At 35.1% G+C, this 13,171-nt stretch overlaps 1 protein-coding gene across 1 annotated transcript; it reads right to left on the bottom strand.

Annotated features, from left to right (window-relative positions):
• Positions 1-3,305: 3,305 nt before the first annotated feature.
• LOC112502356 (PHD finger protein ALFIN-LIKE 4-like) lies at positions 3,306-12,010 on the bottom strand. The gene is made up of 5 exons (XM_025106247.1): positions 11,759-12,010; positions 11,570-11,602; positions 5,846-6,074; positions 4,168-4,300; positions 3,306-3,829 (listed from the first exon to the last, which is right to left on the bottom strand). The coding sequence occupies exons 1-5, from the start codon at positions 11,853-11,855 to the stop codon at positions 3,551-3,553; spliced, it is 771 nt and encodes a 256-aa protein (XP_024962015.1). The 5' UTR covers positions 11,856-12,010; the 3' UTR covers positions 3,306-3,550.
• Between the last annotated feature and the right edge of the window lie 1,161 nt (positions 12,011-13,171).

Raw genomic sequence — 13,171 nt, 5'->3', positions numbered from 1 at the left:
TTTCTAGCCTAATCATGTGGAATTTGGACCACCGCTGAATTAGTGCTTTATCGAACCGTGGAACCTAAGTAGTGAACGGGCTACTTTTGGATGTTCGATTAATTATGGGCCAAGTTGGTCAGGTAAGGCTCAGTAGCATCTCAAGTATTTCATCGTATAAGATTTACATTTATTGAGTGCAATGAAACCGCATATGCTTGCTATTACTTGGTTTATGCATCTACTGTCATTATGCATGTGAAAACCCGTGAAACTCACCAACTCTTTGTAGTTGACTCTGTTTTGTGTCATGCTTTTCAGGTACTAAGTTATGTGGATTCTGGGAGCATTACTTGGATCACATCGATTAAGACAGTTTTTATTGTATTCGAAAATTCTTTTGTAACCTTGGAATACTATTAAGTCGATGAACTAATTATTATGAATCTTTGTAAAATGTGTCTCTTAAACTGTTGCCAAGACTCGCTTGTCTGTTAGCATCCCGTGTTTCCGCTTTAGCGGGGTGTGACAGAGGGTGTTAATCATGGATATTATCATCTTCATTATTTTAATTTTAGAGAAATACATGAAACAGTTTCATTAAAGTTTCATTAAGTAGTATATGAAACAATTTCATAACCACATATGAAACAACTTCATCAAAAAAAGTATTATATGAAACAATTTCATAACCACATATGAAACAACTTCATCAAAAAAAGTATTATATGAAACAATTTCACAAGATTAACAATTTCATGAAAAAATTTCATAAGATTAACGATGGATGAGAGTAGTTTTTACGGTTTTTACAAATTGGAGTGGTTTTCATTTGATCGCTCCTATATATATATATATATATATATATATATATAGAGAGAGAGAGAGAGAGAGAGAGAGAGAGAGAGAGAATGAAAGAGACAATTTGTTAACCCAAATTATTGTGTTAACTTTGTTAACCAATCTTGACCATTGATCTTTGAAATTTGTGGCTAAGATCATTCATGATATAAAGTGTAAATAATTGAGCACATAGACAAGGTAACATAAGTTAACAATATTTACAAGTGATATTTTTGTAAAAGATTTTAGTTGTCCATTAATGACAATAAGATGTTTTTGTAACCGCCCATTAATGACAATGTGATGTTTTGTAACTGCCCATTAATAACAATTTAACTATCCGGGAATTAATCTCGTCATCGAATTTAAACCAACAACAAGATCCCCAACACCAAATTCTTCTACAGTTTTTTTTGTTAATGGTTCATATGTGAATAAGTATTCGATATTTATGAGAATTGTTCATGTATGAACAGGGGCGTACATGGAAAAAAGTCGTAAACGACACAAGTGTGCATATATGTCAATCTGTGTTTGTATTTTGGCACAAGGGTTCATATATGTCAATTTGTGTTCATAATTGACACAATGATTCATATATGTTGAGTTGTGTTCATATATGTGAATTTGTGTTCATATGGTCACACATGTTCATCATTTTTGGTATGTTCATATGGGTCAATATGTGTTCATATTTATATCAATTGTACATATAGGTCAATCTGTTTTCGTAATTGACACAAAGTGTTCATATATGTCAATTTGTGTTCGTAATTGACACGATGGTTCACATATGTCGAGTTGAGTTTATATGGTTGAACGAATGTTTTCATATATGAATTTGTGTTCATATGGTCACACATGTTCATTATTTTTTGTATATGTCAATTTAAACGATACCGAAAATTTTACTACCAAATCTCTTCCACCAATCATAAATTCATAAACATTAGAGATAGAAAATCAATATTAAAAAAATAACAAGATTAATAATAAGTTAACACAAATCATGGGATTTTATGATTTTGTAAATTCCAATTAATGATATAGAAGTTACATAAAAAAGAAAATTACATATGTACATTTGTCATGAAATTCAAAGATGGATTAGAACCTAATACTAAGATGGATTGTGATTGATTGAAAATGGTTATCAAAGTTAACACAATAATTTGGGTTAACATTTGAACCAAGCGCGCACGCTCTCTCTCTCTCTCTCTCTATATATATATATATATATTCTCTCTCTTTATATATATATATATATAGAGAGAGAGAGAGAGTGGAACGATCAAATACAAACCATCCAATTTATACAAACCGTGCAAACCATCCTCATCCGTTGATTTCATTATTTAATCTTATGAAAGTTTTTCATTAAATTGATTAATCTTGTGAAATTGTTTCATATAATACTTTTTTGATGAAGTTGTTTCATATATGGTTATGAAATTGATTCATATAATAGTTAATGAAATTTTAATAGAACTGTTTCATATATTTCTCTAATATTAAAATAATGAAGATGATAATATCCATGATTAACACTCTATACAATCAAATTGATTAACATCTCATAATTACAAAAAAATAAACAAAATGAAAATTTATGATTGGTTGAATGAGATTTGTACGGTTTGTACAAATAACGTGGTTTGCAAAGTAAACCTCCTTTATATATATATAATTTCTAACACTCGGAGTTTTATTGAAAGACTCATGTCTAGCAGGTAATGCTACCGATTTTTGTTGTAGATCTCGATCTTCAACATAGAAATCTTTGATAGGACCTTCACGCTTTGCGGCATAGGTCTGTTTGCGGCTCCCTCAAGGGTGCTCCAACAACAGACAGATCCCGAGGCATATATGAAACACAAGTAATCTGCGTTTGCCACAAATCACTGGACTCATAGATCAAAGCTGGGCAGTCAATTGCACGCTATAACTGCGCTATATCGAATAGCAGTCCTCAATCAAATAGCGGTCCAGGTTTCACGGTCCAAATTGCGGTACCGCAAATAGCGGCCGCTATTACCGCTATTTTGCTTCCAAATAGTGGTCCGCTACAACGCTATCTCGTTGGAGACTTTTTTGCACTTATATTTTTTAAACTAAACTTAAAACAATAACTTGGGCTTTTGGTGTGGGTATTTAAGATGAAGCCTACAAAGAAAAAAAAGCAAATTAATCAAACAATTAAACAAAAAAGAAAAAACTGAATTAGGTCATCGGTTTCTCAACTCTCAGCTCTCTCTCAACTCTAAACTGATCGACTCTAGGCTCTCTCTCAACTCTAAACTGATCGACTCTCGGCTCTCTCAATTGCAAGCTACAGCCACGCTATGTTGCTTGTGTGGTTTGAATTGTATGACCTGATATGTATTAGGCATACAATATTTGAAGTTTTTGACGTGATATATATATATATATATATTATATACATATACTATATTATAAAGCATTTGACAATTCTACTTGAAGAAAGAAATAAAATCCAATCTTCCATTATAAGAAAGAAAAAGAAAGTTTCTTGCACATGAGAATTCTACTTGAAGCTAAAATTAAGGCCTGTCACTAATTTGAATGAAATAAAGCCTACAACGCATATCTAGCACTGGTTTGAGTTCCATTTTGTCCAGAACAAACAACTAAATATCGATTAGTTGGATAAAAACAAACGACTTAAGGATTCTAGATTGCATGGCTTACCAGTGAAACGATGAATGAATCAAGGGCGTGCTCTCTTGTTGGTACAAGCCGGGCATTTGTACTGCTTGATATGCTCGGCTCTAGCTGGAGTTATCTTGACGCATGATCCATGAAACCACTTCTCACAAATATCACAACAGATCCAAAACTCATCAGATGCATAGTTCTCTCCACATGAACCACATAATGTATCCCCATGCTCCTCCTCATCTTCCTCATCCAATCCCTCTTCATMATCATCATCTTTCGATGCTACTGACGCTTTTGGAAATTTAGGCTGTGGTTCAGGGCCTTTAGCCTTTCAAGAAAAACAAATATATGAAGAAGTAAGCAACTTGCAGCTAACTATTCATGGATACTATGAATCCAGAAACCAAAAGAAGATATCCCACGCAGAGGTGGCTTGTGAAAAGTTTGCAAAACAGACGGAGGAAAGCAAATAAGATGAAATTTGAAAAAAAGAAGACAGACTTATTCATTCCTTTCTTTCATTTTTCGTTTTTTATTTCTGCCCAAGTAGTTTTCAGGAAAGTTTATATTACTAGAGGAAAGCCAACGTCAAAATAAAGCCAATGTTAGTTGCACTAAATGGATTACAGCAATTATAGAAGATGGGAATTGAAATACAGCAAGAACCTTAGAGTTTGACTTTGATTTGCTGCTGCTGTGGTTTGATACCGATGATTTCTCCTTCACTTGCTTCTTAGCTGCCCCTGACACAACTTCGAAAATTGTTGGAAGATCATTTATCATGTTAAAAAGGCGTTTCCTGCATCACAAATTGACAAATTCAGCCAGAAAGGATGATCAAAGGATAGCATCAAGCATGATAGATGACAGGTCAACAAAGCTATATTCAGTTAAAACAAGTTTTATTTGGTCTATCCATAGAGCTGCCAATCAATGTTGTTTCAATATCCTGAAAAATGAAAATTCCCTCTGCACATAATATTATAAAGTGCAGCAACTGAGAGTTGGTGATCTGTAACACCCTCACATGAATGACACATCAGCCTCAAGTCAAGAAAAATAGGGGAAATCGTAACTTCAGAAAAGCACACAAGAATGTTCATGCTTCGTACTCCATGCTAAAAGAAGTGCATAAACAAACACATGTGGGTAAACAACTTTTTGAAATATAACATTCTGTTTGTTTCTTGGTGCACCCAAAACAAGCCATAGTAAGTCACATATTCCAGGGAAACAACCTATATACCCCTTGGTATACGTACATCATACCCTCCCCCAAGACCCTACCTTTGTGTGGGATATACTAGATTCCTTTGTCTATGTACTTGCTTATTACAATAAGATTAAAACAAATTTTCAAGTAGAAAGTAGATGCTTCAGATAGTTCCATTACACAACAGAAACAAAAACTTCATGTTATTGGATTGGAATGTATCTATAAGGAAAAACAAACTTGAGTGACCCCTCATTATGTGATGAATATAAAAGCAGACATTAAACACGCTAGACATCAAAATAGTGGGGCCTACTAGGGTGTTGTGTGTATCACATACCATATCCATATATAATTATTATTTCTAGTTAGTAGTTACCCTTAACTGCAATTTTAATCCAGTTTTTGATCAATCTCTGTCTTACCATGCTAGTAACAAGTGTAACTAAGGGGCCGTTTACCAAACACTTACCCGGCTAAGTGCTTACCAAGTCATATTACCTCACCAGATGAATATGGTATGGATCAAGAATCTTACCCAATAAGTGAAGGCGACGACTCTTACCACGGTAAGCACTTACCAGGTAAATTGTTGCATACGATGTCGTTTTGGTGGACTAAAATCTTACCCGGTAAGTAAATAATAGTGTTAAATTTTAGCGGTAAGCACTTACCAGGTAAGTGTTCGGTAAACGGCCCCTAAATTGAAGAAGGATCCACTTAAATGGAACAATGCAGTTTACAATTCAAGCTTACTTAATCACTATTTGTTTTACAAAGAGAAAAAAATGAAATAATAATCAAGCAACTAAGCATCATTGTTAACTTGTCAAGATTGCAAATGTAATCTAATTTCTACAATCCAAAGGTAATTAATTACACCAATTTCTTGGGCACAGAGATTAAGAAGTCTCAGTTCTATATAGCGTTATGCACTTCAAAAGTTACAGATGTTTAACTAATCATATATTATAATGAAATAGCAACCGAGTAGACCAAGGCTCTTCAGCTTTGCAAGTGTTAGGGAGATCAATCCTTGTATGGGTCTTTTGTTTGTGTTTTGCAAGGAGGTTGTTTCCACGTGTCAAAGAGAAGTTCAAAAACGAACAAAAAAGATTATAACTAAAGTACCTATCAGCTTTGTCAAATCCAAATCTTGCCCCAAAATAGAAGGCCACGGCCAGAAGCCAGGCATCACCATGTACAGCAACTAAAGCTAGCCAGTCCTTCTCTGGCATGCCATCTCTAGCAAAGTTAATTCCCAGTGCAGGTTCTGGAAGCTCCGGAGGGACCTCTTCAGCAGGCAAATTGACTTCCCACTGCTCATTAGGAAATCCGTATAGACATAGGTTTTCCTTTTCTGTACCAACACAAAAACCAACCACCTTTCCCAGTAAATGTAATACTCAAGTGTTTAAATCCTAGAGTTCAAGATAGCTGAAAACTTGAATAATGATGAAGATTGTAGATCCTTTGACTTTGTGCATCACAGCAAGAGAGACCTTAAATGCAGGTTAGAAGACTACGCTCACCATTTTTATGTTGTGAAAAGAAAGCAACCAAATATAAGTCATAGAATATGAAATTGGTGAAAAGAATAAAACTAGGTGGCAGGGAAATAGAGACATCTTATACTCTTACCGGCAAAAGTGGAACATAACAGCCATTGGCGGATCGAGTGCTGGTGGTAGGGGTCCTAGGCCCCCAACAAACCTACCAATTTTTTAAAAGAAATGCTATAAAAAATATTTGTTTAGTAAATTTTCCTATTGTGCGTCCAACAAGCACAAGCAAGGCCCCCAACAAGAACAAGGCAAGGCGCCCAACAAGAACAAGGCAAGGGCCCCCGACTTGATATCCTGATTGTTAATTGGTCCATTTGTAGCACACACTGACATTTTCGTTCGAAATATAAATATAAAAATTATACACCTCGATGAATTAGTAAAAAGTCAACTGAAAATCGACCTGAATAAGTTATCTTTATTCGATTAACTGAACCATTTAAGCCGAAAAGGAAAACCCAAAAACGTTTTCATCCAGATGAATTATTTGGTTTTGAATTTTTTTTCTACACCCCTAAGTATGCCCCAAACTATAAAAGTTTCTGGATCCGCCACTGATAACAGCCAGATTTTAACACGCAACAGACCCCAACAGAGTGATAATCAACATGGAAAGCATTTGCAAAGAAAGACTTATGCTTATAGATTTAAAAAAAAAGATGGGGCCTATACAAAAGTATAGATATAATTACATAATCACACACACTACACATACAGATAAAAACAAAATATGGAAAGCATGAACTTGTCTGGATCAGGACCCGCAGCAAAGAATTGAATACCTACGCTAAAATGTCAAATAATGGCAATGAACTACATTTACCAACACAAAACAAAATTCCTCCAAAATTTCTGGAAGAGTCGAGTAACAGCTACTGTTCAGCAACTACCATAAAGCAGGTAAAGTAGTTTAGAGATTATCCTAGCTGCTTTTCCCTATAGCACAACAGTGGTAATGTATAGGCAACCACATAACATAATATAGACTTCTTACCAGTTGTCTATGGTTGATTGGTTATGAGTTTTTCATATTCAGTTAAATTTAACAAGTCTTGAATACCAGGGCTGTTTTGTTGTTTGCAACTCATGCTCTCTCCAAACAGTGGTAATGCAATTACAAAGTTCCATGATCATATAGAACAGAAAAACTAGCATGAGCACACAAAACAGATAATAAGCAAGAGTTTCACATTTACGGAAATTGATAATGTAAAGTTCTCCATAACCATTCTTACCACCAGACTACCAGTTACCTATCAAGTACCTTCACCAGTAAATGCAAGACTCTTGAAACAATCTCAACAGGAAAGAAGGCAAGAAGAAATAGCATTTCAGCCTCGTTAGTAACCATAGTTGTTAGGCGTGCCTAAGCTCATAAGGCGCAAGAGGTTGGGCTTTTCTATGGTCGAGGCGAAAGACGCTGTGCCTTGGCTGAGGTGTCTTGTGGGCCCAGGCACGCCTCATAAAACAGACTGAAATTTTGTGTTTTTTAAGTCTTCTCATGTTCCTATCTCCTAGACTTCTACGAAAAAGACTTACCATCTCCCACGATTAATGCACCAAACCTCTTATAAATACACCCAAAACCCACCTCACTTACGCTCTTCCTCTCTCTTGATCATGTACAACTTGGTTGTTGCTCCCTTTTTACCGTACCTGTTCAGAAAAAGGTAGCATACTTGATTATCTGCTTTAATTTAATTATGCATATTTGATCATTATTATTGGAAAAGTGGAGTGCCTGCTTAGTGAAGTTTTTTCACTTCTGAAATGTGGGTAGAGGAGTGACTACTAGTTAGTGTTCAAAAAGGCACGCCATGGCGCGATATGGCACAAGACGCGTCTCCGCCTTACAAAATTGCCCATAGCATTTCTGTAAGGCGTGGCTCACGCCATGGCGTCTTGAGGGGTGCCATGACGCACCATGGCACGTGTTTTTTGTAAGACGTGATTTTTTTTCCAAAAAGAATATTTATTTTTTATTGTTTATCTTTTGTATTTTTACACTTTTAACTTTAGTACACTTTTATAGATCTAACTAATCACATCACTCACGGTTTCACAAATTCATAAACAGTACAGACTTACGGTTAAAATGAAGTTGTAAACTTACCTTTCTAAGTTCTATTTTAAATATTTAATCAAAAACCTATTTTTATAATAATATTCTATATGATTTTCTTAATATCATCATCTGATCAGATAATAACATATAACTATATATATAATTCTATACATGACATACAAATTTGCCGCCTCATGTCACGCCTTGAAAAACGCCACCTCCTCTCTGTGGTGTGTAAGGCTTGAGGCTTGACCTCGCCGCCAGGCCACGCCTTTCTGAACCTTGCTACTAGTCAGGACTTTATTGAGCTATGTTTGATATTAATGCTATTTGAAAATTGAAATTGAACTATGTTTTATATTATGCTATTTGAGTTGTGTGTAACTGTGTGTGTATATACATACATACATACATACATACATACATATATACATATATATATATATATATATATATATTTGATAAGATGCACCTCGCATTCTTGAGGCCTATGCCTTGCTCCTAGGCCCCTGGACCCCTTTGTGCCAAAATGTGCCTTGAGCCTTTAACAACTTTGTTGGTAACACCAACAATTTTGTTTTCTATCACTTTTCATATCCTTTTTTGATGTAAATGGTGGTGTGATTTCTAGTTGATAAGAAGATCAAAACTTGCTTGACAAAGCTATCGTTTTCAAAGATGAAAATTGAAAAAAAGTTAGAAATTGTGCATCATTGGATTTGAAACCTCAGCCTCACAAATGTGTTTTTACTCATAAATTACTTTTGTAGACCTTGAAAACATCACAAGTTTACAATTAATAACCACCATTTAGGGGCTGTTCGGTTCATTTTCAGTTAAGACTTGTATGGATATAGCTGTCTGTATGGATATAGTTGTCCGTATATTAACAGATAAGTTATCGTTCGGTTGTTGTGCTGAATAAACAGTCTGAATGTCAAAAATGACCATTTTACCACCAGTCTTTATTGGTCATTTTTTTGCTCATCTTAACCCTCGGTTTACCTTTAAACCTTTGAATTAAATCACTAATAACAGCAACATCAAACCCATCACGAGAACTCGTCCTTTTTGTTTCTCTTCTTCCCCATTGATTTTAGAATTTAAAAGAGCAGAAACACCAAACTCATGAATGAAATTACTAGTCAAAATACAAAAAATCAAGCATCACACACCATGAATTAAATTACTAACAACAGCAACAACACCAAGCGCATTACTAGCAAGAAATAGAGAGGGTGAGAGAAGCAGGGAACGAGAGAAGATCGACTTCAAGGAGGACCATATCAATTTCAAAGACCAAATGATCACAGATGACCAAATTGATTTCAGAGGAAGGGCATATCGATTTTAGGGGGGAGCAAATGGATCGATCGAGGGTCAATTTGAGAGGGGAACAACTATCGGTGAACCCAAATCTATGAACCCAAAATTAAAAAACTCAAATCTATGAACCCAAAATTAACAAACCCAAATCTATGAACCCTAATTTAAAAAAACACCACAAACTATCGAGAACCACAAATCACCGAGAACCAAATAAAAAAAGTCAATTTCATCAACCAGAAAAAAAAGGTTTAGATTGATCAAGAGGAGCCGGCACTGTGAAGATAAAACCCATTTGTTTGAAGAAGAAAATAGTAGATGTAGAACCCTAAAACGAAATGGGAACAACTATTGATCAAGGCACAAACAAGAAAAAAAACCAGTTGTCGAAGATGAGTAGATCAAAGAGGGAGCAGCCGTTGATCTTGGATGCAACCCATTTGTTTAAAATAGTAAACATACCGGTTGATCTAACAAGAGTTTGTGTAGTGCCATTTTTGTTTAGATTGAGGAAGCAAGCACGTCTGTAGAAAAAGGAGATGGTAATGAGAAAGGGGGTGGGATGGGGAGGAAGGGAGGACTAAAGGAAAGAAAGGGTAAAAGGGTAATAAATGGGCTGAGTCTATATGACTTAACTTTTAGAGCTGACCGAATAAGTCATGTTTTTAGACATTAAGCCACTTCCGAACAGCTTTATATAGCTTACCGAATAAGCCATAATCTCTATGCAGTCCATTAAGCTCTTACCCAACAGCCCCTTACAAAACTTTGTAACCTTGATTTTGTTCTCGAAAAGCACAGGCAGTACTCAAACACCATCTTTCTATTCGGTTTATGCATTTTTAAAAACATAAATGGAACATATAAACAAGGTAATTGCCAAACAATATCTTAGTGAAAGACAGTAATGATAAGAGAAAGAAGAAAGAAGTAAACGTAATTAATAGACGTGCACCCTGATTACTGTAATTGAAGTGAAGCATTATAACCCTTGCAGCAGACCCAACATAACATCTTCAATGGCAGTAACCATATTATGACATACAAGAACTTAATAGCAAGTACCATTATTGTTTTGACATAAGCAACAAAAACATGCAAGTATTTGAAAACAAAAATAACACAAGTAAGACACTAAATGAAGTAAATCATCCTGGCAACTTTGAGCTGATAAAGAAAAGTCATCACAAATAAGTTGATACAATAGGTGCCCTGAAGGCCTAAAGCAAGTAACTAGGGAGATAATAATCAACTTGTATGTAGAGAACAAAGAAATTCAAGGACAACAAAGACCTTGAGCTTGAGGAGCTCCCGTACACTTTTGCCAAAAATTTGTAACAAACACCGGTCAATTCCTCTCTAGTTAAGAACCAACGTAATTCAAATTATCCGTTCACCAGACCAACTAGGGCTATTTGCTACTGTTGTGATTCAAATTATTTGTGAACACCAATCACAGTGACATGAACTTGGGAATTGACCTTTCATGCCTCCATAGACAACATATGAAACCACAAAGCATACCTCACTTTCCTTGACACAGATATACCCATGCTTAATGATATGTATCATTAATTGTTTCCCATTTCACACTGATAATGTAGTCTATTTACCATCAACAAAGAACAAAATTCTACTCCTTCCCATCTATGCGAATTGCAACAGTTGCTATTTTTGGATGTCTAAGTAAATATTGCAACAAATTCTATTCTCGTAACATTTCAAGATACAACAACTTTTGAGTGAAGTGAACTGGTTTGACTTGTCGCTATTAAACTTTCTCTTATAGTCAAAGACTTCCAAAGTCTCAATTTTCAAGGAGGATGAAGTAGTTAAACCCTACTTGAACAGAAAGAAATTGATCCAGAAGTGCGGAAAAAGACTAAAGAGAAAACTGACCAGGGTCACACTGCTGATAAAATTCTTCAACATCTGCCAAAACTCAAAACAAGATCAAATTAGATCAACAACCTTTAGTAAATTTAACAGCTAAGCTTAACAAACTGAACAGCGGAGAGTGATATTGCTTCGAAAGATGTAAATAAATAAATTAAATTCTAAAGAACGCAAACGGTTTCTAGTATCAACCAGTGGTAAGAGCTTTAATGATGCCAGCTCTTCGACTCTTGAAATCTCTAAAAACCTCTTCGACAGTTCGAGGGTTGTAGGGTTGACTTCCGTCCATCTCGTTCAACGCAATCGTATGTACGTGCGTATGAATACTTTTGAGTTCTTAGATCGAAGAAGAACCCAAATCTAGGGATAGAGAGCGTGGGAGGAATTGGGGAGAAATTATTTGACCTGGGCTGCGAGAAGAGAGAGGAACTTGGATTGAAATTATGATTTAACGAGGATTTGACAAAAAGTGGGAAGAACTTGACTCGGCTGGTCACTGACATGTCCATGGATGTTGGATTTGGCCCATTAAGAGTATAAAAAAAGAACCCTAATTTGTGTATAAGCGGAAAAGTAAATCAAATAAACTTTTTGATTTTAAACTCTTTAGTTCTTAAATTTTTTTAATGAAAAAATCAATCTTCTTTTTCATTTTAAATTATTAAGTTTCTGAACTATTTTTTTTAATAAGAATCTCATTAAACTTTCTCATACTGGTAACAATAAATTCTAAAAAAAAAGGTTTCAGGGAGCTTATTATTAAGCAGCAGCCTCTAAAAAGAAGAACTTCGCTCTTTTTCTTCTACCTCGTTCACAATGAAAGAAGGAACTTCGCAGAAGATCAGTCTGCAAGTCTCATTCTCTTGCACTCGCATCCGTCCTTTTGCAGTTTATCAAAAAATTATGAATGAGGCCCGCCCCCCACTACACTTGGCTCTACTTATTTACAATGGTGAGTCGTCTGTCTACGCGATTTGACAGTCCACAACCCCCCCCCCGACAGATGAAAAGCACTAGCCTGATTTTTTATTGATTAAGTCCTTGAACAATTTTCTAATAAATAAACTATTGCAATTTTAAAAATTAGTTACTTACATTTTTTTAACCCAAAAAAAGTTACATTAACTGACTAGTAAAAAATTCGATGGTTCATTTATTTCTTTAAAAGAATCCAGGGTCTTAATCATTTAAAATGTGAAAGTTTAATGGTTTTTAATTCAAAAAAATTGTCTAAGAACTTAATCGTTCAAACTAAGAATAACTGTTTTTTCGTTGAAAAAAATATGTTGATCCCCTCTCTCAGTAATTTGATGATGATCTTTTTTATCTTACGAAAAATATTTTTTCTTTATTCAGCTTCAACGGTCATCACTGAGCATGTTCAATGATCGCTGAACAGTATTGTATATCTCGAGACAAGTACTTTTCAAGAAGACAAAACTCACACCACAAGAACTTTAACGGTATCGAAGATAAAGATGAAGACAGAGACAAGCGGTTCGTGATCTGATGCGGTTTCAGTGATAACAAGTGTTGGATCGATTAACTCAGATTCTTGGTAAAGATTACTTACTTGGATGATCTGTTTTACAGTGAGAATGCAGC

This window comes from Cynara cardunculus, unplaced genomic scaffold (assembly GCF_001531365.2).
Source record: "Cynara cardunculus var. scolymus isolate 2C unplaced genomic scaffold, CcrdV1 Un_Scaffold_1285, whole genome shotgun sequence".
NCBI lineage: Eukaryota > Viridiplantae > Streptophyta > Magnoliopsida > Asterales > Asteraceae > Cynara > Cynara cardunculus.
Note: the sequence above shows the minus strand (reverse complement) of the source record. Positions and strands in the feature narration are given on the sequence as shown.